Source organism: Mobula hypostoma, chromosome 21, assembly GCF_963921235.1.
Source record: "Mobula hypostoma chromosome 21, sMobHyp1.1, whole genome shotgun sequence".
In the NCBI taxonomy this organism is placed as follows: domain Eukaryota; kingdom Metazoa; phylum Chordata; class Chondrichthyes; order Myliobatiformes; family Myliobatidae; genus Mobula; species Mobula hypostoma.
Window position 1 is genome coordinate 9,294,660 of NC_086117.1, and position 23,094 is coordinate 9,317,753.

Genomic DNA, 23,094 nt, shown 5'->3' on the forward strand with positions numbered 1-23,094 from the left:
TTGTTGTATGTACACATTCTGTAACTACAACTTGCACCTGTAAAGACTTAGAGGCTGAAACAAACTGAATAATTTCACTGGCAGCCAGGTTATCAGCAGGTGTGGTAAATTGAAATAATTATAAACAGTTGGAAAATGCCTTTAGAGAATTTGGATTCCTTTATACAACTTAAATTGAGCAGATGTGCATTTTTAAAAAAATGATTTATTTGAAAGGAACAGTGTGTAAACAAGGAAATGGGAATGGTCGCACAAAAGAGAGATGAATGCCACCCTGGGGAGATGCATTGTGCTGTGCTGGAGTCAGGATCCATTGGAACACTGCAGAGAAACCAAAAGAGCAGAGCTATGTGGGGTTAATGCAGTGTTAAGTATCATAGAGAAAGTAGAGTTGTCCTTAGTCCAATCTCCCCAGAAGCACTGCAAAATCAATTCTGAAGAGCACAAGAACAACTCTGTCCACGGGCACATTGTCTTTTTGGTTAAGATTCTCTCATAAAAGCTTACTGCCAGGACCTATGCTGCTTGCAGAATTTAAAAAGGGCAAAGCTGTCTTTGTGAATGGAACATTATTAGACACACGAAGTGCTGACTTGATCATTAGACTTTCTTTTGTTAGTTGCTTTTAAATTACTGTAGTTTTGGTCCTCCAGTGAATGAAGCATGTTTTAAAACTTCGAATATGACTATTGATTTTATTTTTGTGGCATTTGACCAAATTGAGGAAAAAATGCCATATCATTTTAAATAATGTGTTCAAATATTAATTTAATTCAATATTAATTAATTTATTTGTTTGATGAAAGGTATAAAGATGTCAGATTAAAATGCAATTGCTTAATGTCATTAGAAGAAAAATTTAAATCTCCCTTTAATGTTTTCAGACGGAAGCGACGTAATTTCAGCAAACAAGCAACAGAAGTCTTGAATGAGTATTTTTACTCCCATCTCAGCAATCCATATCCCAGTGAAGAAGCCAAAGAAGAGCTGGCAAAGAAATGCAGCATCACAGTATCACAAGTAAGAACAACCATCCATAATTTTTGAATTTATTCCAAAGAAATGTGTCTGCTCAAATTTAAAAATATTGAAAATAAATTGGAAAAGCTGGTTTCAAACCTTTGTTCACTGTGAAACTTCAGGTTCACCCAAGTTAACATGAATTGGCTATATAGGTTGACGATTTCCGCAAAATTAATGGCTGCTGCGCCATTTCTTTCATTTTCTGATTTAATATAATGGTTAATTAGATTAAAAATATGTAAATTTGTGAATGATACTGAATTAACAGGTTTCTTCAAATGAGTAATTACAAAGCACAAGAAGCCGTAAAGTTGTACAGTGACTGGCTATTTAAGCAACCCCTGAATTAAGTTTCCATTAAGTTTAAATTAGCAATGTAGTACAATTGTATAACTGGACAGAAATATTTACTGTTTAGATCAAGATTTTCTTTTTACATTGCAGCATGTAGTCATGCCATTGCCGGCACAGGTTATGCTTCTAACTTCAGAACTGAGGTCAGAAGGCGTTTATTCATAAGCAGGGTGAAAAGTCTTTACAATTCTCTGAAAACCCAATCACTGAATATAAGCAAGTCTCAAACTTGCTCCACTTAGGCAAGAAGTGTAGTTGTTCCATATCGTACCTAGGCAATAATTAGTTTCTCTTCCTTGTTTTTAGTGAGACCTGTAAGGTTCATGTTTGTTTTGTGACCCTGGTAAATTTTTTTTTGTCAAACTGCAATGGAAATTTAATAATTCCTGTTTAGGAACTTTTCAATGCAGTGGCGTGCTGTCATATTTGAAAATTAGTTGATTAAGGAAGATATTTCCTTTAGAATCTCCATTTAAAATTTTATCATTAAATTACATGACCAAATTAAAATAATTTAAAGAGACCTGATATTACAATTCATGTACAGTAGATCAGAGGCATCTGGGAAGTATGATCTGTGTTCCCACTTGCAAGACTGACCATAGTTCACTTGTTTTGCTTGTGCGTTAGCCAGTCAGCTTCACCTATGGACATATATATCATATTTTACAACTAGCGATGTCAGCTACTCTATTTATACCTATCAAGGTGTTTGCTAGGTGTCATGAGTATTGAGTTTGCTTCTAAGCTCAGTGATAGAATGCATTGGTTAAGGTGACATAAACAGTGATCCTGGACTACTCAGTCTTGCATATCAATATTACAGCTCATAATATATTTATCATAATGTGGCTGAGGGTTAAATGGATTGTGCTTTAACTATTCATGGCTTCTGTTCTATTTTTGACATAATGATCGACTTAACCTCCAGAGGAACTTTCAGAAGCATAATTAGAAACCAGCTTGAGGTTAACTAATTAATTAATATTATTCCAATTGTTTCAACTGAGGTTTGAAAGAATCATCTGTAAAAGATGTACTGAAAAGTTAATTTCTGCTGACTGAATAAGCCATTTCTATTAAATTTTATTCATTAATCTTGTGTATTTGCTTAATAGAAATGATGTGAAATTGTGCTATGTTTTTGGTTTAGTCCATATGCTATTCTTTTGCAAGAAAGAATTTTAAAAGTGGGTTCAGACTGTGGTACTATTCTGCTGATTGAACCATCTGCTGATTAAGATGTTACCTGCTTAAACTAAATGCTATTGATGAATATTTTGTTAGAACAAACATTTCCTAGAAATTATTACAGCTGAATCATTAATATAAATTGTGTAACTTTTTGCAAATCTGAAATTGACTAGATTGAATATTGGAACTGGTTTCACCAATGTTTTGGCAAAAAAAAGTCAATCAACAGATAAAGAATAAAACTTCTCATTCAGTTTGATGGAAAGAACAAAGTTGTTCAAACGGTAACTTGTATGTTTGCTTTGTAATTCTTAAGGGTAGAAGCACACTCGAAAGAGACTACGCAAATCTATTAATCTTTTCCTTTTAAAATAATCTCTTGTTAACTGGTGTGTATGTCATTTTCTTCGGTTATAAGTCTCTATATGTGATGGTATTGATTTCTGAAAAGAAGTTATCCATATATTGTTAAATTTAACAACATCTTGGATTCTGTTGTGTAAGTGGAGAAAGTTTAAACAAATGTTCAATGTGAAAGAAAGTGAGGCACAGTACTGGGTGAAGAATCATCTGAGCCTATTGTATTTAGTAAGATCATCACATTCCTACCTGAAACTTATCCATGGATTCCAGTGAAATGGAAAAACCCCTGACACTTGCAGTCTTGAATATGGTCAGTGATTGTGTACTTACAGACTTCTAATGACTTTCAGCCCTGCTTGTGAATAAACTTCTGACCTCAGTCCTGAAGTCTGGGTCCTTATCTCCAGACCATTGCACAGTAGTAAAGTTACTAGTCTAGTAATTTGGAGACTGGACTATAATTTGGTGACACGAGTTTAAATACTTTTAAATTTCCCCTCTAACTGGAATGATTTTCATTGGTTGTCTTCTGCAGCGACTAATAGAAAATATATAATGTCTTGGAAATTTTGTCACTCCAGTACTTTTAAGTACTTCTTATCATTATATAAACTTTTTTGAAATTACTTTTGTACAGTATTTCTTGCTAGTGTATTCATAAAATGAGCTTTTCCCGGATATATCAATATTTTGGTTGACTTTGCTGATTTTAATATCATCCTGGCCCTCGGGATCAGCACTCTTAGCTGTTGCATTATATGCTCTTCTATTAAGTTCCTCCTATTCCCAATTACTACACTTTGCAAAGGGTGGAGCACTTTTCCAATGGAGATTTTATTTCTCATGGGAATATAAATTTGCTAAGCATTTTCATTACTACTTTCTGCTAAGTGTACATTTGTTGCAATTATTTTTGTACTTCACTTCCAAAATTCAGTGATGCTCAATTTTTAAAACAGAATATTACAAATAGCAATAGCTACAAATGTGCATTTGCTACAAGTGACATGGGGCAAATTCCCACTGGAAGGGGAATGATCAGTTTTATTTTATATCTTGTGTGTTAGCTGCAACTATCTTTTGATTTTCCCCAAATGAAGATTGTGTTTTTAATGAATTGTTTTCTCCTCAGAAAATTTACACTTGCTGAAGTTTAAACACACTTTTATACTTACAAATGTAAAACAGGAGCATGATTGCAACAAAGATAGAAATGTCTCTCTCAAATAAGTGATCATAGGTGGAGAATCCCAAGGTTCCCTGCCACTCTAACCTGCCAGCTGTGGTTAGCAACAGTTTACTTGATGGAGAGGCTTGTAACGATAAGCTGCTTTGGTAAGGAAAAAGGAACCTTTGATCTCATCCATAACTAACTTTTTCCAGTTAATACTGAATTTCAGATATTGCATTTTATGAACATTCACACACATTTTTGTCTTCTGGGCTTGTATATTACACATACTAAACCTCTCATTGATGCACTGCACACATGTACTCATAACCTGCTCACAAACTATCCACACGGACATGAATCCCTCCCAATCATCATGCACTCCTGTGTATATATGTAGCTACCTTATGCATTGTGGATTCACCTAAGCACGCACCTCAAAGAGTTCCTCAGATTTCAATTCCTAGTTGGTGCAGCATTCATGAGATTCAGGTATACCAACAAGCTTAAGATTAATGAAAACCCCAAGTGCAGAGAGATCATTAGAGAACACCAATAAACTTTAAAAACCAAAACACTGAACTCTCTCTGTATCACACATTATTTATGACTTCTTCACTAATAAAGAAGCTATAAAAGACCCTGTCGATAATAAGCTGTGTGGATGGCTCCCAACTACAGTATGGTAGTTTATCTAGAGCAATTACTAATAGAACTACAGAATAGTGGAGAATTTTGACTGTTTTGTGTTTCTGTTTGGTGGGCAGTAGGTAAAATGAAAACAATGAAACTACATAATAATAATTGTATGAAGTGCACAAAGCATTTAAGTACCCACTGAGAATTTATTCAAATAAGTCACTACAAAATTCAGAACAATTTTTTAAAGAGAAGAGTCATTGCCTCTGAAATGAGTCCTTTATGTAAGTGCAATAAATATTCATTAAGATGTTAGTAGCTAATGCAGAGATACAATACTGTGCAAAGTTCTTAGGCACACATGCGTAGCTTGGATCCCTAATACTTTTGCACAGTACAGTAGTAATTTTATGTATTGCACTCTACTTCTGGCGCAAAAATAAACAAATTTAATGACACAAGTGGTGATAAACCTGATCCTGATATGGGTCTCTATTGTGGACTGAGAATGGGAAGGGGGCAGGGAAAAGGGGAAGGGAGAGGAAGGGAGTGCGAAGCACCAGAGAGACATTTTGTAACGATCAATAAACCAATTGTTTGGAATCAAATGACCTTGCCTGGTGTCTCAGGGCTGGGCGTGTCTGCACCTACGCCAACACCTGCCCGGCACTCCTCCTCTACCACCTGTCCCATACCACTCCCTCAGTGCTCCATGTTGACAAATACAGTACTATACAAACATCTTAGACACCCTGGCTTATATATGTGCCCAAGACTTTTGCACAGTACTATACTCGAAGAAGAATCACAAGGCTTCTTATTCAGTGCCCCTCATTCTTGATCAAATTATAGACTGACGGCTAAAGTTTATGGGAGACCTACATTAAGAGGAGCTTCAAACTATCATGTCTGCTGTGTTCTGGCTGTAGATAAACTACTTCATCTGCTTTCTATAGAAGCAGATAAGTGTCTTGCATGGTGTCAGAAACAGTGAATATTTATACTTCAGGAGGCACTGAAAATGACAAAATGTGCCATCTCACAATAGCTGTAGTATAATTTGTTAGCTCTTAATTCTATAATTTATCCAGCAATTTACATGTTCTTTACTTTTAATCCACTTCTTGTATACTCCGGCTAATATAGAAAGGCTATTTTGCTTTTTAGGTGTACTTTTCTTAGATTAGATTCTATTTAAAACACTTATTAGAATATACTGGAGATACAATTGCTTTTGTCAAAGGTAGCTTATTCTCAATGCATTTCAGCTTCCTACAAGGGATGGCTTCATGCACTGATAGTTACTCTCAGCATGGGTCTACAGATAAAAGAAAAAGTCCTATTGAATACACAATAAAACGCAAACATGAGGAAATCTGCAGATGCTGGAAATTCAAGCAACACACACAAAAAATGCTGGTGAACGCAGCAGGCCAGGCAGCAAATGATTTTGGATCTCCCTCTCCCCCTCCCACTTTCAAATCTCTTACTATCTCTTCTTTCAGTTAATCCTGACAAAGGGTCTCGGCCCGAAACGTTGACTGTACCTCTTCCTATAGATGCTGCCTGGCCTGCTGTGTTCACCAGCATTTTTTGTGTGTGTTACACAATAAAACTACAATGTTAATTATAAAAATATAGCGTGCAACAGGCAGTGTAAAGCCTAATCCTGAGGCAGATGAGGCAGCTCCTTACAGACAGTGGTAGGAGTTGAACCCAGGTTGCCTGTACTGTAAAGAATTGTCATAGCCACTATGCTACCATGTTGCTCTCTTGCAGCCTGATCTCCTGAGCGTTAAACAATATTTTCTGTCTTTATTTCATATGTCCAGCATCTACCACTTATGACAAAAGTTTAATTATTTTACTTGCATTTTGTGCTACAGTAGCCAATTCTGAGGCCTAATGAAAAGATGGGCAGTTGATAAATGGTTAAAGACTACATGCTGTTTCTATGTAGGCAGTGTACAGTTTCACTTAACACCAGTACAGAATTGCAGTGACCAAGCAAGTCTTAGGGTGAAAAAATATTTTGAAAGGAATTGTGCATTTACAATTGTCAGCAGAGCCCCATTTTCCTCAATCCCTGGACCTTTCTGATCACAAGGGCAATAAATCTGAATGAAATGGCTTTCTAGTTTGATTTGGAGCTTTTCGTCAGTCAGGCTGTATTTAGGTCACTGATGCCTATAAATTGAACAGCTTTACTGGCAAACGAATGAACATTTTAGTATTACAGAATCACACTGTGTATTAAAGTGTTCATTTGTTTGCCAGTAAAGCTATTATCTTGAAGAGGCCTAGACTAATAATCTGTAATATGAGTTCAAATCCCATCAACTAAATTTGAATCTGTTTAAAAAAAACTGAAAGTAATCATGAAACTGTCAGCTTGTGATGTATCCTGCTGGTTCACTAATTGTGGAAGGAATCGTACTGCCCTTAACCTGGTCTGACTCTAATCCATTGCTGTCATTAGTTGGATCCATGGGGTTAAAATTTATCCTTGGTTGCTTACTGTAAACATCCAATTTCATATTGCCTGGGCGTGATTGCTCTTCTGAAATTCAGTTCCACTGATTTTTAGTAGAACAACCTAGAATACATAGTGCAGCTGTTACTGTATGGCTAATGTTATTGACTGAGCATCTACCATTACCACTTAATATTTATTGTCATGATATATTTTGTTCATCACTGTTCAAGTTTTCCCATTTTATTTTGAGAATGTGTAAGTACATAACAAATCGTGAAGGTAACAATTTCAGGAAATTGAAGTCCAGAGAGTTGTTGTATAGAAATGCAGCATTCTCAAATGTTTTCATTTGAAGGTTACAGAAAACAGCAGGTCACTGACTCTGAATCAGTTGGTAGCCAACATGGTTTCCTCAATTCCTGTCATTCACTTAACAGAGTGTGCACACAACAGGACCCTTCTGAATTGTTCCCTGTCTGTCACACTGCCTGAAAATGTGCCCTCAGGTAGGCACCTGTTCTAGCAGAGAAAGAGACTTCTGTTAATTAATCTCTCTTTTTTCATTTAGCATTAGAAAGGTCAGAATTCTGGTAGTCTCGATTAGGGAAACCATTACTTTTATTTTAAGATTTCTAAAATTAATCTAAGTGTATTTTATTTATTTGTAATTCAACAAAAGTGTTTGATGTAGGCTGACTCATTGATGGCAAGTTTGGAGCCTCCATATTAAACCTTACAAATCCAGAAATACTGATGACAGCTTGGCAGAGTAATGACAATGTTCGCTAATAACTAATGTTCCAGCTACAAAATCAGCATTGTTAAGTTAGGCCTGATATCAAGTTGGTGGTTCAGGCATCATTATTTACTGAAGTTATAACTTCATAAAACCATATACCAAGAAGACAGAATGAAGCCATTTAGCCCATCATACCTCTGCAAATCAAGAAAGAGATGCCCAAATTAACATTGTATGCATACTCATGTACTTCCCTGCTATTATAATCTAGATCTAATAAAGGAAAGAATCACCCTTTTTTAACCAACTATTGACTTGTGGAGCTGCCACACACTTAAAGGTCCCATTGCTTCTGCATATCACTCAATATCCTCCAATTATTGTAGATGCCAACTGAAGAGCAAAAACTGCAGATGCTGGAAGTAAAAATAGAAAATGCCACTAGTAACATCAATTCAGTTTTTGTCCCTTCACACATACCTGTAGATCTGCTTCCTCTCCAGTACTTTCTGTAATTTCTGATTTCTAGAAAGAAATGTGTTTTGAATCTTACAGTTTCAGCATTGTTTTTCTCCCCTTTCGTGGTTTCATTCATCTTTCTCTGCCTATATTTCTACAGATAGATCAGCTGTGATCTACAATCATTCATCACCTTCTCTTAGATGATAGGAAGAACATTAGTTTCACCTGGATAACCCTGTTACTGAGATTCCCTTTGTTTTCTCCATTTCTCTACCTCTGCACTTCAACGTAAAGCATACTTGTTTTCTCACTTTTCCATTTCTGATGACAGATCATTGATCTGAAACATTAACTTCGCTCCTTTCTTCACAGCCGCCGCCTGATCCGCGGAGTCTTACCAATATTTTCTATTTTTTATTTTTTATATTGCATTATCTTGTACCTGTCAAAGTTCATTACCCAGCAGTTATGTAGATTAAATTTTCTTTGCCTTTTTCTGCCCAACTGACCAGATCATCTTTCTGAAGTTTAAATCATTCATCTTCACTGCTACTACAATATTTGAGTCTAGAACATTAATATATAATACGGAAACCAAGGAATGAACTTCAAAGCCTTCTTCCAGTCACAATATCGCCCATTAGCCATTTGCCTTGTTTCTTGCCACTAAGCTATTTTTGGATCCAGTTTACCACTTTCCCGTGGGCTTTTACTGTTTTGATACAGTCTGCCATCTGAGACTTTGTCAGAAGGCTTGCTAAGATCTGCATAGGCAACATCAAACACTCAATACCCATTCTCTTCTTACCTCCACGTAAAATTCAGACAAATTAGATAGGCACAACCTTCCCTTAGCAAATCCCAACTGGCTGCATCTTGATAAATCTTTACCTCTCTAACTGAGGGTTTGCTGTCCCTTCAAGTGGATTCCAATACTTTGTGTATTCGTGATGAAAATAACTGGATTGTAATAACACAGTTTATCTCTACCTCCTTTTTAAAACAATGATACAAAGTTAGCAGCTCTGTAATCCTCTGGCACCTCTTCAGTTGCTGGAAAGGAATGAAATATTGTAGTCAGCCTCCATCTTGCTGCATCCTTTCCATTGTTGTAGCACTTGACAACTTTTTTGGATTTGAATGCATTTTCTCTGTGTCTAAGTAACCTTGTGCCACACCATGTCCAGGATGACACATAAAGAACACCCATTCAGTGTAGTGTTAAGTAGCTTAGAGTGCTGTAGAATCATATTGCTGTATCAGAGTAAGTCTTTAAACATGAAAGGGACAATATCAGGGTGGGGATGGAATTGTCTTAGGATTCAGTATTCCTTATTTTCAATTAACATGTGAATTCCAACAACGGCATGTAGAATGGACATTTCCTTTTTGTCTAATGAGGTGAGGTGTTCTTGTTCATGACTACAAATACCCAAATAAATCATTCTTAATTTCAAATTTTAAGTTAACTTTTTCTGATTGTTAATCATTCCCCAGCTAATTCACAAAGCAATTCCTGAAATCTTCAGGTCAACCTCTTGTAACAGTAGAGTGTCTGTATCTTCGAAAAATAGTTTTGTTCTTTCCCCCTATAATTGTAAGCTTAGAATGATTGGATTGGCTCTGTCTTAGCTACAATTTCAAAATCCTTGTATTGCCATATTACCATTTTTATATCTACAACAAAATGAGCTAGGTACTGCAATAACAGCCTGTTAAATCTGGTGATGCCAGTTAAAACTTGGGCTAGTAGCATAAGGAAACAGCTAAGTCTCCAATTTCAGTTTTGCAATATCAGCAGTAATTTGTTATGAAGGCCCAAACTATTATTATTTCATCTTCCAGTCAGAAAGCAGTCAGTGGAATTTTGGATCCTACTAACTTTGACAGGTTAAAATTGTACTACCATTGATGCCAAAGCCTGATGAATGTGTTGAAGTAGAAATGGGCAGGTATCAGTATAGTATTACAATTATCACAGGAATAGTAGTAAAAACGTGGCCTGTTACAGGCAAACTGATGGGGCTTCCTCCATCGTGACAGATTATTGATTGCATGATTTCTAGTTATATTCTTCCAGACAAATTCAACCTGGAGAAAAAGTCTTTTTTTGTTATCATCTGAGAAATATATAAAAAGAGTCTTCATGGTATATGGCGTTCCAGCATTTTTTCTTTCTAGTTGTGAAGAAAAAACATCAGATGATTGTCCTCTCTTCCTTTGCTCCAATTAAACCTTGCTCGGTAGTTAACCTCAAGGTAAACTCATCAAACAACTGATGTCAAGGAAACACTGCCCACAGTGGTTTGTATGAATGGTCATTAATTTTAATTGCCTTGATATTAAAGATTAAGAAGCACGGCGACTGGAGTGCTACAAAAAATCTGATGGCGTGCAAAATCTCCTCATATTTTAGAATGTGCTAAAGATATAAAATTTTAGTGCACAGTCTGGAACTTATTACACAATGTGAATGGTTGCTGTATCTTTTTTTAATCTTTGTGCATCTGTGAATGTTCGCACAATACAGATACTTTAGTTATTAAATAGTCAATTACTGTTAATATGATTACCACAATAATTATGATAGATTTATGGCAGTATGGCTGTACTCTTATAGATTGTGTAGCATGTTTCCAAGTAATTATCTGTTGACAGTGCCTGGTATCTTGTGATATGGCACCAAAGATAAATAGCATCGCACTAATTCTATGCTGGTTATAATGTGTTTTGTTTTAACTTGCTGGTTTAAAAACTGTTCTGCAGTAGAAATTTCCAAGTAGAATGTACTGCAATACTGGTGGATATGTTCTTGAGTCAAGTACCATTATGTTTTTCTTTTGAATCTTCTTATTATGGGATGCCTTGTTTGCCAAGGAGAGAGGTAAAACTGGAGGGAGTCATTTTCTTATCAGTCTTGTGAGACTTCTGGTTTCTGGTTCTGTGAAGTATAATTTTAGGTTATACAAGTATAAGCTTCCTTTTGTAATTGGTAATCCAAGAGAAAGAGAGATGAGAGGGGAGGTGAAGTAAAAAAAATTAGAGAAAACCGTTTCAAAAAAGAACATAATGCTGTAATGGTTGTTTACTCTGATTGTGGAATTATCTACATTCTAAATGTAATCAGTGCATTGTGCAAAATCTAGTGGAATACATAGCCAAACAATATCAGAACCTGTACTTGACAAGACACCGTATAATTCATAGAGTAATAACCATTTTTTCTCTATGAATATTGTTGTCTAAAGAACTTTGTAAATTCCCCCATCACATGAAATTAGCAAAAATTCAGCTATTATGTTTACATGAGTTAAATAAGGTTTATACTGAGAACCATATTAGGAAAAGAGCATCTTAAAATGTAGTATGTAAAATACTTCCACTTGAATAATGACAAAGTCTTCTTGGAGCTTGTGTCTAAATTTATGGAATTTAGTATTTTACAGCCAGAGTTGGCTTCTTCTCTGAATCATCAAATCACAGACTTTCTTTCCCCTGGCCAAGCATCTCTTTCTACATCTGTGTGCAGTTTTTGTGCACTCTTTTAATTCAGATAACCCATTTAAAGTCCATTGGCAGTAAAATAAAATTGTAGTTGAACTCATCCGTATGTAGATTACCAGAAAAAAAAACAAACCAGCTTGTCATGCTTACATTATAAAGGATTTTAATGTTTATCCCCCCAATGTCATTTACACAGTTATAACCTTTAGCTGAAGTCACGGGATAGAAATTTAAACACCATAAGGACCATTTACTCTGTCCGCTGTCCTCCCTTGGGTCAGCAGCTTGTTTTCAGTAACAATTGCAGAAATATTCCATTAACAACATTTGTAAGATAAAGTACTTTACACAGGGAAAATAACATTTTGGAGATTAACCAACATGTTAAGGTCTATACTCTGTACACGTGAGTTCATACGCAGTTTCTCAATCATTCAGCTTTCGTTCCAGCTGACTGGGTTCTTGCCTTTTGATTCTTTCACAGGTACTTGTTATTAAGCTACTTTTTGTAAAGTGCTGTGAATAATACGTAATGCCCACAACATTCATTCAGAACATACTGAAAATTCAGTTGCAGTCTTGTAGTGTTTTGTTCTCTGAAAATAATAATGAAGCACCTTCTGAGCTTTGCCCCCTTTGGCCAGAGTACAAATGATTACTAACCAATTTATAAGGATTCTTGCGCAGGTTAATGTGCGTGGATTAGCCTTGGCAACACTGATCCTGATCTTACTCTGTTCAGAGGGAGAATAAAAAACACTAGTTCATTTATTATTGATTTACATCACTCTATTCATATTCATCTAACTGAACATGATTTAAATTGTAGAGTTGCCAGGTTGTTCCAGACCAGAAACAAAGAACAATGGCATTTCTAGGCTTTCTCATCTTACCACTTCTCAAAGCAAAGAATGCACTTTGTATCCATCTCAGTAACAATATTTGATTGGCAGGTGGTATTTAATGTGCCAACAATTACTTCTTTATTATTAATGTTTTGGTGTGTTTTTGGATTTTTTTCCCCCAGTGTAATCATGTCGGTAATGTCGTGGTGAATGTTTAAGTCCCCAAGTATCCGTTCTGTCAAAAGACAGGCATATTCATGTCATGCTTCAATTCCTAATAACTTGCAGTCTATCTTTGATTATTGCTTAATTAGTCAAGACACCCAGTGGAAAAAGTTAGAAATTTCCATTGTGATGGACCCAAGCTTGACAAATACGAGTAATAATACCTCTGAGTACCTGGCAGAGCTCTTGACAGTTGGTTTTCTTCACTCCTCAGGTATCAAACTGGTTTGGCAATAAACGAATCAGGTACAAGAAGAATATTGGGAAGTTCCAAGAAGAAGCTAACCTATATGCTGCAAAAACTGCTGTAAATGCTGCACATGCTGTTGCAGCTGCAGTGCAAAACAGCCAAGCAAACTCCCCCACCACACCCACGTCCGGTAAGTGGAAAGGTTCCAGAACATGGTTCAAAGTTTAGCAGTTTTGGTTTGTAAGAAGGCAGCATAATTTTATAAAAACAAAAAAAAGCTTCCTTAAGAAAAGCACCGTTAAAATTATGTTACAGTTTTATGTTTAAATTAATCATGATTGCCATATTGTAAGCCCCAGCTTTAAAAATACAAATTAAAACTTTGCAATGATGCTGAAAAAAAAATTTGCCTTTTCCCGATAAGGTAGGTCCCACGATGCCTCCTTATTGTGTCTCAAGCTAAAAGCAGCACCCACACTTCAGAATTCACTGGTTTGGGCTTTGCAGGTCATTATTTGACAGAATAAGATTTTTTTAAAAAAGGAACTCCTCATTCTGTAAAAATCTGGACAATTTTCATAATGCTTTTCATGTTATGGAAAGGCTGCTGTTTCTTTTCTGTCTGTTTCTTTATTTCTGTTTCTCTCTTGTATGTTCTTTCTTTTTGAGAACTTTGGGGAGAGATTTAAAGCCCTCTGTGATTCAGGTGCCTGACTCTTTCCTTTCCAGGTTCCTCTGGTTCTTTTAACCTACCAAATTCTGGGGACATGTTCATGAACATGCAGAATCTGAATGGGGATTCTTACCAAGGGTCCCAAGTCGGAGCCAATGTGCAATCACAGGTAGGAAGAATGGGCCAGTACCAGGGCCTAGGAAGCAGGGTAGGGCTTAGACATTAAAACTGCCTTACTCTGACCTATAGCCCTGTAAATATTCTGTACCTAAGGTACAGATTAATTAAATTTATCCATTCGCTGCTTTGATATTATCATTATTGTTTTGAGTCCGTTATTTGTGATGTTCCATGTTTGATTTTTAAAACTATGTGAATGCAGTCGGCTCTGGCTTGAGCAATCTGGGGGGGTGGGAAAATTGGCGAATTTGGTGATTGGTGTAAGCTTCTGCCATATTCATTCACAGACTTTCCTCTTATTATTTTCATGCCTTGTGTTTTTTGAATTCTGTTCCTTTCTTTCACGATAAGAATTGTTCTTGGGACTAAAAGGCTTTGTCTGCCAAAATATCACACTCCTGGGAGAGGCTGGGGACCCACCCTCGCTAAAAGTGTTGAGGCTTTTCCCCTTTTGCCCACTTAGACAGAGAGAAAGGCAGCATTCCAAATATAAAATGACTATTGTTTTATAAGATAAACTGTTACTGATGTGGTACTTAAGTAAATGACATGAGGTGAGTCCGGTACTAATATTTGAATAACATATTTCTAGAAGTGGTTGGCTGTATTACAAGCAAACAGTGTAGTTTTTCACTGTTTGTCATCCTCAATGTAATCATTTCTGTAAAAAGTGTCAGTAAATGACTGCAGTTCTTGTTAAGGGTAATCCATTAAATTGTTACTGACAGACAGCATGCTGACTGGCTGCAGACAGCCTTTGCCTGTAATTTATTTATTGGGTGCAAAAAAAAAACCTAGAAACCCTATGGCAAAATTTCCAGAATTCAGTGTGGTATGTAAGCTTAGCCTGACATCTTTCAAAAACAAATTTTAAAATTTTAACACGGAGGCTGCCAATTTAAAAATATTTAAAACAAACTGATAAATTTTACTATAATGTAAGCAGGATGGCAAGCTTACACATCTCAATCTACTATATCATTTCCTGTGAGCAGAGGATAGTTCTTTCACATCAACTCTGACATGTTCCTTTTTGTTTGTTTTTGCTTCAGGTGGATTCCCTGCGTCATGTTATCAATCAGACGGGCGGATACAGTGATGGTCTTGGAGGGAATTCACTGTACAGTCCACACAGTTTGAGCGTAAGGAACACTTTTATTTCTGTGTCCATAGAAGAAAAAGAAAAACTAAAGCCTTGCCAGTGTAAGCCATTATAGTTTCTTAATTCAGCTTTTGATAGCAGAGAGGGTTACGTTATCCAGAAAGAACCATACATTCCTTTATGGGATGTTTATGTAAAGAATTAATGGTTATGTAGGAAAATTAAACCTTTTTTTAAACAAGAAATGCACTGCATTAAAATAGAGCTAAAGATGGCAATCTTTTGTCCTGTTACTTTAAATCCAATGTAAAATATTTCACAATGTTGCTAAATCATTTCCAAAATACTGTGTTTGGAAGATGGAATGTAAAATTGTCCTTGCCTGCAGCATTTTGAAGTCATGAATTCCATCTTCGTTGATGAGGCTTGATAAGGTGTCATATGATAGTGTAGTGCATTATACCACTCTGGTATGGTATGGACGTTGGGATTTTTATTATTTTTTAAATAGAACGGATATAGTTTGACAGCTGTCCCTGCAGGACTCTATTAATGTATGCAACATCATCTCCCCAAAATTAGATTAAAATTTAGACACAGCAAGGATAGTTAACTAATCTCTAAAATTTGGATAATGATGACTAAATTATTATTTAAACACTGTCCTTCTGATTAATTGTATTGTCTTAATAGTATTATAGGGAATATTCTTTACTAAATATAGTTATTCCAGAGGGAATGCAATGTATTTGCCAATAAGCCCACAGATCTGGTAAAATCGAAAGCTGCAGGTTGAACTTTACATGTTTAATTTGGAAGGGCTGATGTAAAGGATATTCCCCATGAGGAAAATATATCTGTTCGTCAATTTACACAGTGTGCACAAAGATGGGTAAAAGGTTTGCTACCTCTTTCATACATAGATAAATGCAAAAAAAAATATGGACAGCATGCATGAGTGGTATAGGTTGTAGTTTTATGATAATTCAGGCGGATTGCTTTGGAAATTAGCCACATTATAAATAAACCATTATTAACATACGCTAACCTTTTTTGCTGCTGATGTTTGGCGATTGGAGGCTTGAGCAAAGGCTAGTCTTCGCCGCAAGCACTCAAAGTCAATGTAGCTCATATTGGACCCTACAGAAAGGGCTGCCCCGTCACTTCTACTCAATGTTCCTCAACTCACGAGGCCTGCACCTTCCCTCTTTCTGACTGACATAAAAATATGTAGCGACAAGCTGTCTGCCACAGCAGAAATTTGATCAGACATTGATTTCAACAATTGCCTCTATAGGCCAAGACATCAGGAGAACTCATTTTTCATATCTCTCATTCCTGATGCAAATGTAAGGAGTACCAGTGGTTTATGTAGGAATACAGTAGTGTCATCAAGTTCAAAATTCACATTTAATTTTCGCTTAATTAGATCAACAAAGCAGACTACAGCACAGGACCAGAGTTTCTGTCGTCTGCTTACTCCTGCTGCTGGCAACCTGAATGCGTACACATTGAAATGTGGGCTTGAAGCAAAGTGAATAAATATTTGTCAGCAATAATTGGCACCCTGTAAGTGCCAACTTAATTTTTTTTGTGTTGATTGAACAGTGAACAATCATGAAAAACAAGAAGATGCTTTCTAATAATATGATAAAGATATGATAAAGTCTCACTGTCCACCCTATATTAAGTAAGCCATGTAACATACCTCTCTGCCCCAGCTGTTAACTTCATGTGAAATGCCTCTCTTCTCACCATAACATGACCATTTCCTTTTCGTGACGCAAACATACCTTTACTTGGCGCAAGTTCACCAGGACTGACATTGGTTGTTTGTCAGTCTTTGTTGGTATGTAGTGTTTCATTGATTCCATTGTTTTTTTTTTGTTCTACTGTAAATGCTTGCAAGAAAATGAATCTCAGGGTAGTATATGATGAAATGTACCTACTTTGATATATAAATTTACTTTGAACTTGCGTTGCTGACCTCTTTATTTCTGGCCCTTTTTCTTGTTCTATCTGCAAATTTGCATTTGAGTGATTTAATTACACAATGTCTTTAGGATTTAGTATTATCATTCTTTGCTTTGAAGGAATTATTCATTCTCTTTCAAGAACTCATAGAAAGCAAAGTTTGTTTATTTTGTATTTAATTGTGATATACAATTTTTGAACGATGAATGACTGTGCAGTTGTCTTTAACGTGCCATTGTTAAAATAACAAGGCACAATATGAATTCTGTAATGTTCAGCTGTAGGTTTTGTATCATTAACTGTGCAGTAATGCACAGCTTAAAGGACTGCATCCAATAGGTACAGATGTATATTTTCAACTTGTGCTTGCCAAGGAAAACATTCAGTTATCAGGTATTCACTAAGTGGAGTGGAATGGATTATCAGTTTGTGCAAAGCACATTAGCTTGGTTTCATTTGCAAGAGGCTGCTTTCAATATTTGCCTTGTTTCTGCCAGCTCTCTTTATGTCAGCAGAAATCATTCCCTGTTTGATGCCATGTGAGATTGGTTGATCTGTGTGAGCCTGCAGGAGTTAAAACTAGTGATGTGCCTGAACTGATGATTTAAGATCTTGGGAAAATATTATTTTAAAACCAGGACATTCTGAGTAGTGTTCTTTCGTAAATCTAAATAATGTCATCTGCACAAAATGTGAGCACTTTTCAGGAGATTGACTCAGACAGCAGTTATAATCAGTGCTTGAATTTAATACTGACTGCCCAGCAGATTGCTCTTGGATTCTTCAGTTTTGCTAGTCAGTATTCTAAACACTAGCAAGATTTTCCTAATGAGCTCCAGAAAGCAGTGTCTCAGCTTCCTAGGATTCACCTTCATTTTGTCACAATCATCAGGCTGGCTTTGATTCTGATGGGTTGCACTAGTGGAAGAAAAAATTTGCTAGTGACAGTTATAGCCACTAGCAAAACTGAGCTGTCTCTAGAAAAAACTATAAACCCCAACCCCACAAGATCTCATTTTGTGTTTGTAATAAATTATTCTTTTGTGACAAATTTGCATAAATATATATTTTGTTTGTCTAGATTATGTATACCAAATTTTGGGAGAACCAAGAAGATGGAGAGAGCAAGGAATAGAATTGAATTGAATTGAAAGGTCCTCTCAGTAATTTTATATTTGTGTGAGGCATGGAGATGTAACTGACTGCAGGTTTGATGAATGTTCATTCCCACTTGGTCAATAGGTAAAATCATCGTGCCCTCCTGACTGGAGAAGGTGCATAGAGGGGAGTAGTATGGATGAAGAGAAAATTAAAATGTAAGAGAAATGAGCAGTCAATTTCAAATTGATATGCTTCACAGATGGAATCTACATTAATGGATACTGAAAATGTATATGGCACCCCTAAACTCCTGCCTTGACTGTTAGTTGAACTCTTTCACTGCTGGCCACCTCAGCCCAACCAGGATTGTTTTTTTTTGAACTAATGACTATGTAAAGCAATGCTTTTCCCTTGCAATAAAGGATGTTCCTTCCAGCCTGTTTTAATTTCATGTCACTCTTCTGGTGCTGCCTAATAATGGTGCAAATGTGTGGCAGACTGATCCAGCCTAGATTACTTTAATATCTGTGTCAGTCCTGTCAAATAGCATGACCCCAATATCAGAAGCTCAGTATGTGGGCATTTGTGGCCACAGAAACATGAAAAGATGCATGTTATGTGTTAAATCAGCTGTAGAGCACTAAATCCTCAGAATCACAGTAACACGCTGTGCTCCGTGTTACAGGATAAATTCCAAATAGCTATGAAGGTTTTAAAGGCTGATGCACCCAAGAAGAAGCTGAATAAAAGGGAGGCTCTGGGGCAAAGCCAGCTTGAAGTTGACAGCAAGGCATTGCAGAAGTGGATAGGTGAAGAATAGATAATGAGCACAGTGAGAAAGACCAGATTGCTGAGGGAGGGTTTGAATGGACAGGTGGTGAGTACAGGTAGAGCATTGGAGGATGTTGAATGAAGATTTGCCCAGATAAGGGATAAGAGGGCACCAGAGTCCTTGAATGATAACACTTGGAGCCACATGTTCCCTTTTGATACAGAATGGGATCATGGCATATTTTTGATAAGCTAATAATAAGGGAATTTATTCATACATTTAATTTTAAAATTTGTACTTTATGTTCTTTCGTTTGCACTGTTCAGAAGACAGCAGGCAATCTGTGCCAACCTTCACCCAGCAGATGGGTGCAAAAGGCCAACCCAAACTGACTTGCCCCTTCTCTTTCATTCTCCTCACTATGATTGTGCCAGGGATGAATTTGGCTCTTGTCCATATGTGTGGATGAGATCAGGAGCTTCCCCTGCAGAGAACTGCTAATGCAAATCCTTGCCTGCTGCTCCCTGGCAGATTGTAGCTTTGTAACATGAGTTTTCAGGAAATTACCTATGTATTTGGTTGTTAAAATTATGTTAAAGTGTTTATTAATATACTTTGTTTAGCTTCATTTAGACACGACTGATCATTTCATCTGTATATACCCTGCATGGAAAATATTTCTCTCCCGCAGACAAAACTCTTACTGGGGTGGGGGGTGGAGGGGAAAGAAATGTATTCATATGCCTTCAATGTGTTTTGAGTGGTTAAACATTGGAAAAAAATGTTTGTAATTTTACTAATGAAATCTTTCTAGATCTCAGCTCATTATAGAAACAGCATTTTTAGCTGTGGCATTGCAGTGTACATGGTTGCATGGAGATGTACTTATTATTGTCTACAATTTTTATTTCTGGGCTAAATTTGAATTTTAGGGCAAAGAAAATGTGTTACTACATTTCACAAGTTTTCATGATTTTTAACCGCTGAACATTATTTGTGTTTTCTAGGCTAATGGAGGATGGCAAGATGCAACCACTCCATCTTCTGTGACTTCACCAACAGAAGGACCTGGAAGTGTGCACTCTGATACCTCTAACTGATCTCCTAGGAACATCCATTCCCTGAGCCAATAGGCCTTGATTAGCACTGACCAGCAGGAGAAGAAAAGTGGATTTCCTGAAACCCAGTCACCTGCTGCTTTACTGTAAAACCCTGCTCTTTAGTGGAAAAAGAAACTTACATTTCATATTTAGAAAGAGGAACAGATTGGTTTCCTTTGGAAGTCCACATTAATTCTATTAAGTATAGCACAGTCTTGCCTTAGTCAGTCAGTGGTTGAGACAAAGAACTAAGTAGATCCAGTGTTTTCAGACTTTTAAAACGGAACAAAAAAAGTTAATTTGTAATGGAAATCCACGAAGGGTGAAAGCATGGATTGAAGATTTATATGTGTAAGATGTTATTGTGGAGCATCTTGACCCTTTGAGGTATGAATGCATGTTTCAATTTGACTGTAAGACACGAGATTGCTGGTGCTGAGGCAGACAGTTATAAATTAACGAAGTTCGCCACGCTAAACCCTTGCTGCTTAAAAGTATTTTAGCAAGATATCAAGAATTGATAGCTTGCTTAGAACAATGAAGTGTTACATGATATCAGAATCTTGATCAAATTTCTTTTATTACAACTGTACAACTAGAATGAAAGACTCATTTGGAAGAATCAGTTGAACAGTTTTATTACCCATGTATAAATAACCAGATGGTTGCCAAGAGCTGATATTGTTTTTCCTCAGACTTGTTATAATGGAGTGCTATTTACAGTTGTTCCTTTTTTTAACACACTAACTCAATGCCAGCCTTCGGAATGCTTTGCTTCTGAATTAGTGCAGGCTGAAGCCTGGGTTTTACAGTACGCACTGGGTGCAGCTTTTGTACTGTTTCAGATTTGCTACTTCAACCTATCTATGGCAGGAAATGGCAAGGTTCACATGGAGTGTTGTAAATATGTAGGTAAAGAGTATTTATACATCTCACCAATCAAGACACAGCTTTATTACCTCATGCAAACTCATATGAACCAATAGAATTTCAACATGTTCTGTAGCTTAGAGTGCTCACTTACTACCTCTGAACAATATTCACACCGTAGTTCGTCTTTCTTACTTTTTTTTTGCATCTTGTAATTAACTATTTCTTTTCATGTAATCTAATGTACATTGTATCTTTTAAGAAATCAGGGTTGCTCTAGCAACTTCTTTTAAAAGGATAATCCTAAAGTGAAAGGTTTGGTTATCATCTTAAACACAAACAGTACAACTGTTGTAAATACTGAAGATCATTTTGAATGTTGGTCATGTCATTACTAAACCACGCAAAAAAAAGTTGTAATGCATACGAAATTCAGTATTCAGTACTGTATATTTCACCCTGTGTAACGGGGAGCCCCTCCTTTCTCCCTTTTTTGTATTGTATGCAATTCTGAAACTGATTTGAGTCATGGAAATAATTTGTGACAGTGATATAATGTATTAAAACGTTTCGTGTTACTTTCTGACTGGACTACACCCTGGATTGAGAAGTCTTCCTTGTGGTAGTTAAATGTAGTTGAAAATCTTAAATAAAACTTTTTGCTTTCATGATGCAACCATCTCGTAGTCTTCCTTTGAGCTTCCAGGGTGAGGGGGGTGAGATTGAACCCATTTAGAGTACACATTTAGTCTATTCTAAGGTGTGTAGGTCTTGAATATAAATTGCAGAGTACACCAATAAAACAGCTAGTTAAATGGAGAATGAGGCGAGTCTGTTGTTGAATAGCCAATATGACTGATGGATTGGAACCTTATTGTAATTTAAGTAGCACATATTAACTAAAACTGATGACTTGTACTTTGTGGTTAGTGACACAGGAATTAATAAGTGAATAAAACAATTCATGTCCAAAATCAGACCATGTTTTAACCACCAGACATATCACTTAGAACAAGGCCGCTATTGCATTCCACAACCTTGTGTAGAGTCAGTGATGATTTAATGTACATTCAGAATCATCCAACAACTGCTTACTAAACTAGCTGCTTTGATCCACAAAGATCCATGTGAAATGGAACCAATTATTTTGGACCATAAATGATGTGACACTATTTCAAATTTGAAGTTGACATTAAATATATTGGAGCCAGGTCTTCATAAGAACATAATTTGAAGCAGGAATAGGCCAGATGGCTTGTCAGAGTTTGTCCACCATTCAATAAGATCATGGCTGACCCATTCTCAGTTTTAACTTCATTTTCCTTCCTGTTCGTCTTAAAATTTGAGTGCTCTGTAATTCAAATATACTGTACATCTTCCTTGAATGGATTCAATCAGTTTGTCTCCTTGGTTCCTTGAGATAGAACATTACAATAAAAACTTAATAAAGGTCATTAGGGCAGAAATTCCTCTTCATCTCTAATGTGGGCAAATTCTTATTAGACACTTCGTTCTGGGTCTAGATTCTTTTCCAGGGGAAGAATCAATCAAGTAGCATCAATCAAGCCTTCCCAGAATTGTTTTTTGTCTTAAGATTTCCTCATTGTCCCATTCATAGAATGTCGAGCATTGAGCAGTACAGCATATTACAGGCCTTTCAGCATATGATGTGCTAACCTTTTATCCTACTCCAAGATCAAACTTTAACCTTTCCCTCCCACATATCCTTCCATTTTTCTTTTATCCATGTGCCTATCGAAGAATCTCTTCGATTTCCCTAATGTAATTGTCTCTACCAGTGCTCCCAGCAGTGTTCATTGTACTCACCATTCTCCAAATATAAAAAAAATTACATTTCTCAGCACCCCCCCCCCCAATACTTCCCTCCAATCACCTTAAAAGTATGTTTTCTCACATTAGCCATTGCCACCCTGGGGAGAAGAGACTCTGTCTATCTATGCTTCCTTTCATCTTGTACACCTTTATCAGGTCACCTGTCATCCTCCTTTGCTCCAAAGAGATAAAGCCCTAGCTCACTCAACCTTATAAGACCTGTTCTCTGATTATGCAGCATTCTGGTAACTCTCCTCTGCACCCTCTAGAGCTACCACATCCATCCTATAATGAAATGACCAGA

General features: G+C 36.5%; 1 protein-coding gene across 5 annotated transcripts in view; it reads left to right on the forward strand.

Annotated features, from left to right (window-relative positions):
• The window catches only part of LOC134359783 (pre-B-cell leukemia transcription factor 3), a 217,632-nt gene extending 196,006 nt beyond the window's left edge, over nt 1-21,626 (forward strand). For 2 of the 5 annotated variants that reach the window (XM_063073414.1, XM_063073416.1), the window contains 5 exons: nt 885-1,020; nt 13,210-13,375; nt 13,915-14,027; nt 15,091-15,180; nt 19,995-21,626. In XM_063073414.1, the coding sequence (XP_062929484.1) occupies nt 885-1,020; nt 13,210-13,375; nt 13,915-14,027; nt 15,091-15,180; nt 19,995-20,087 (598 nt within the window). In that variant the 3' untranslated portion in view covers nt 20,088-21,626. Of the gene's footprint in view, nt 1-884; nt 1,021-13,209; nt 13,376-13,914; nt 14,028-15,090; nt 15,242-19,994 lie in introns of all 5 variants that reach the window. The other 3 variants (XM_063073415.1, XR_010021203.1, XM_063073417.1) reach the window with 3 other exon arrangements.
• Nucleotides 21,627-23,094: the final 1,468 nt, after the last annotated feature.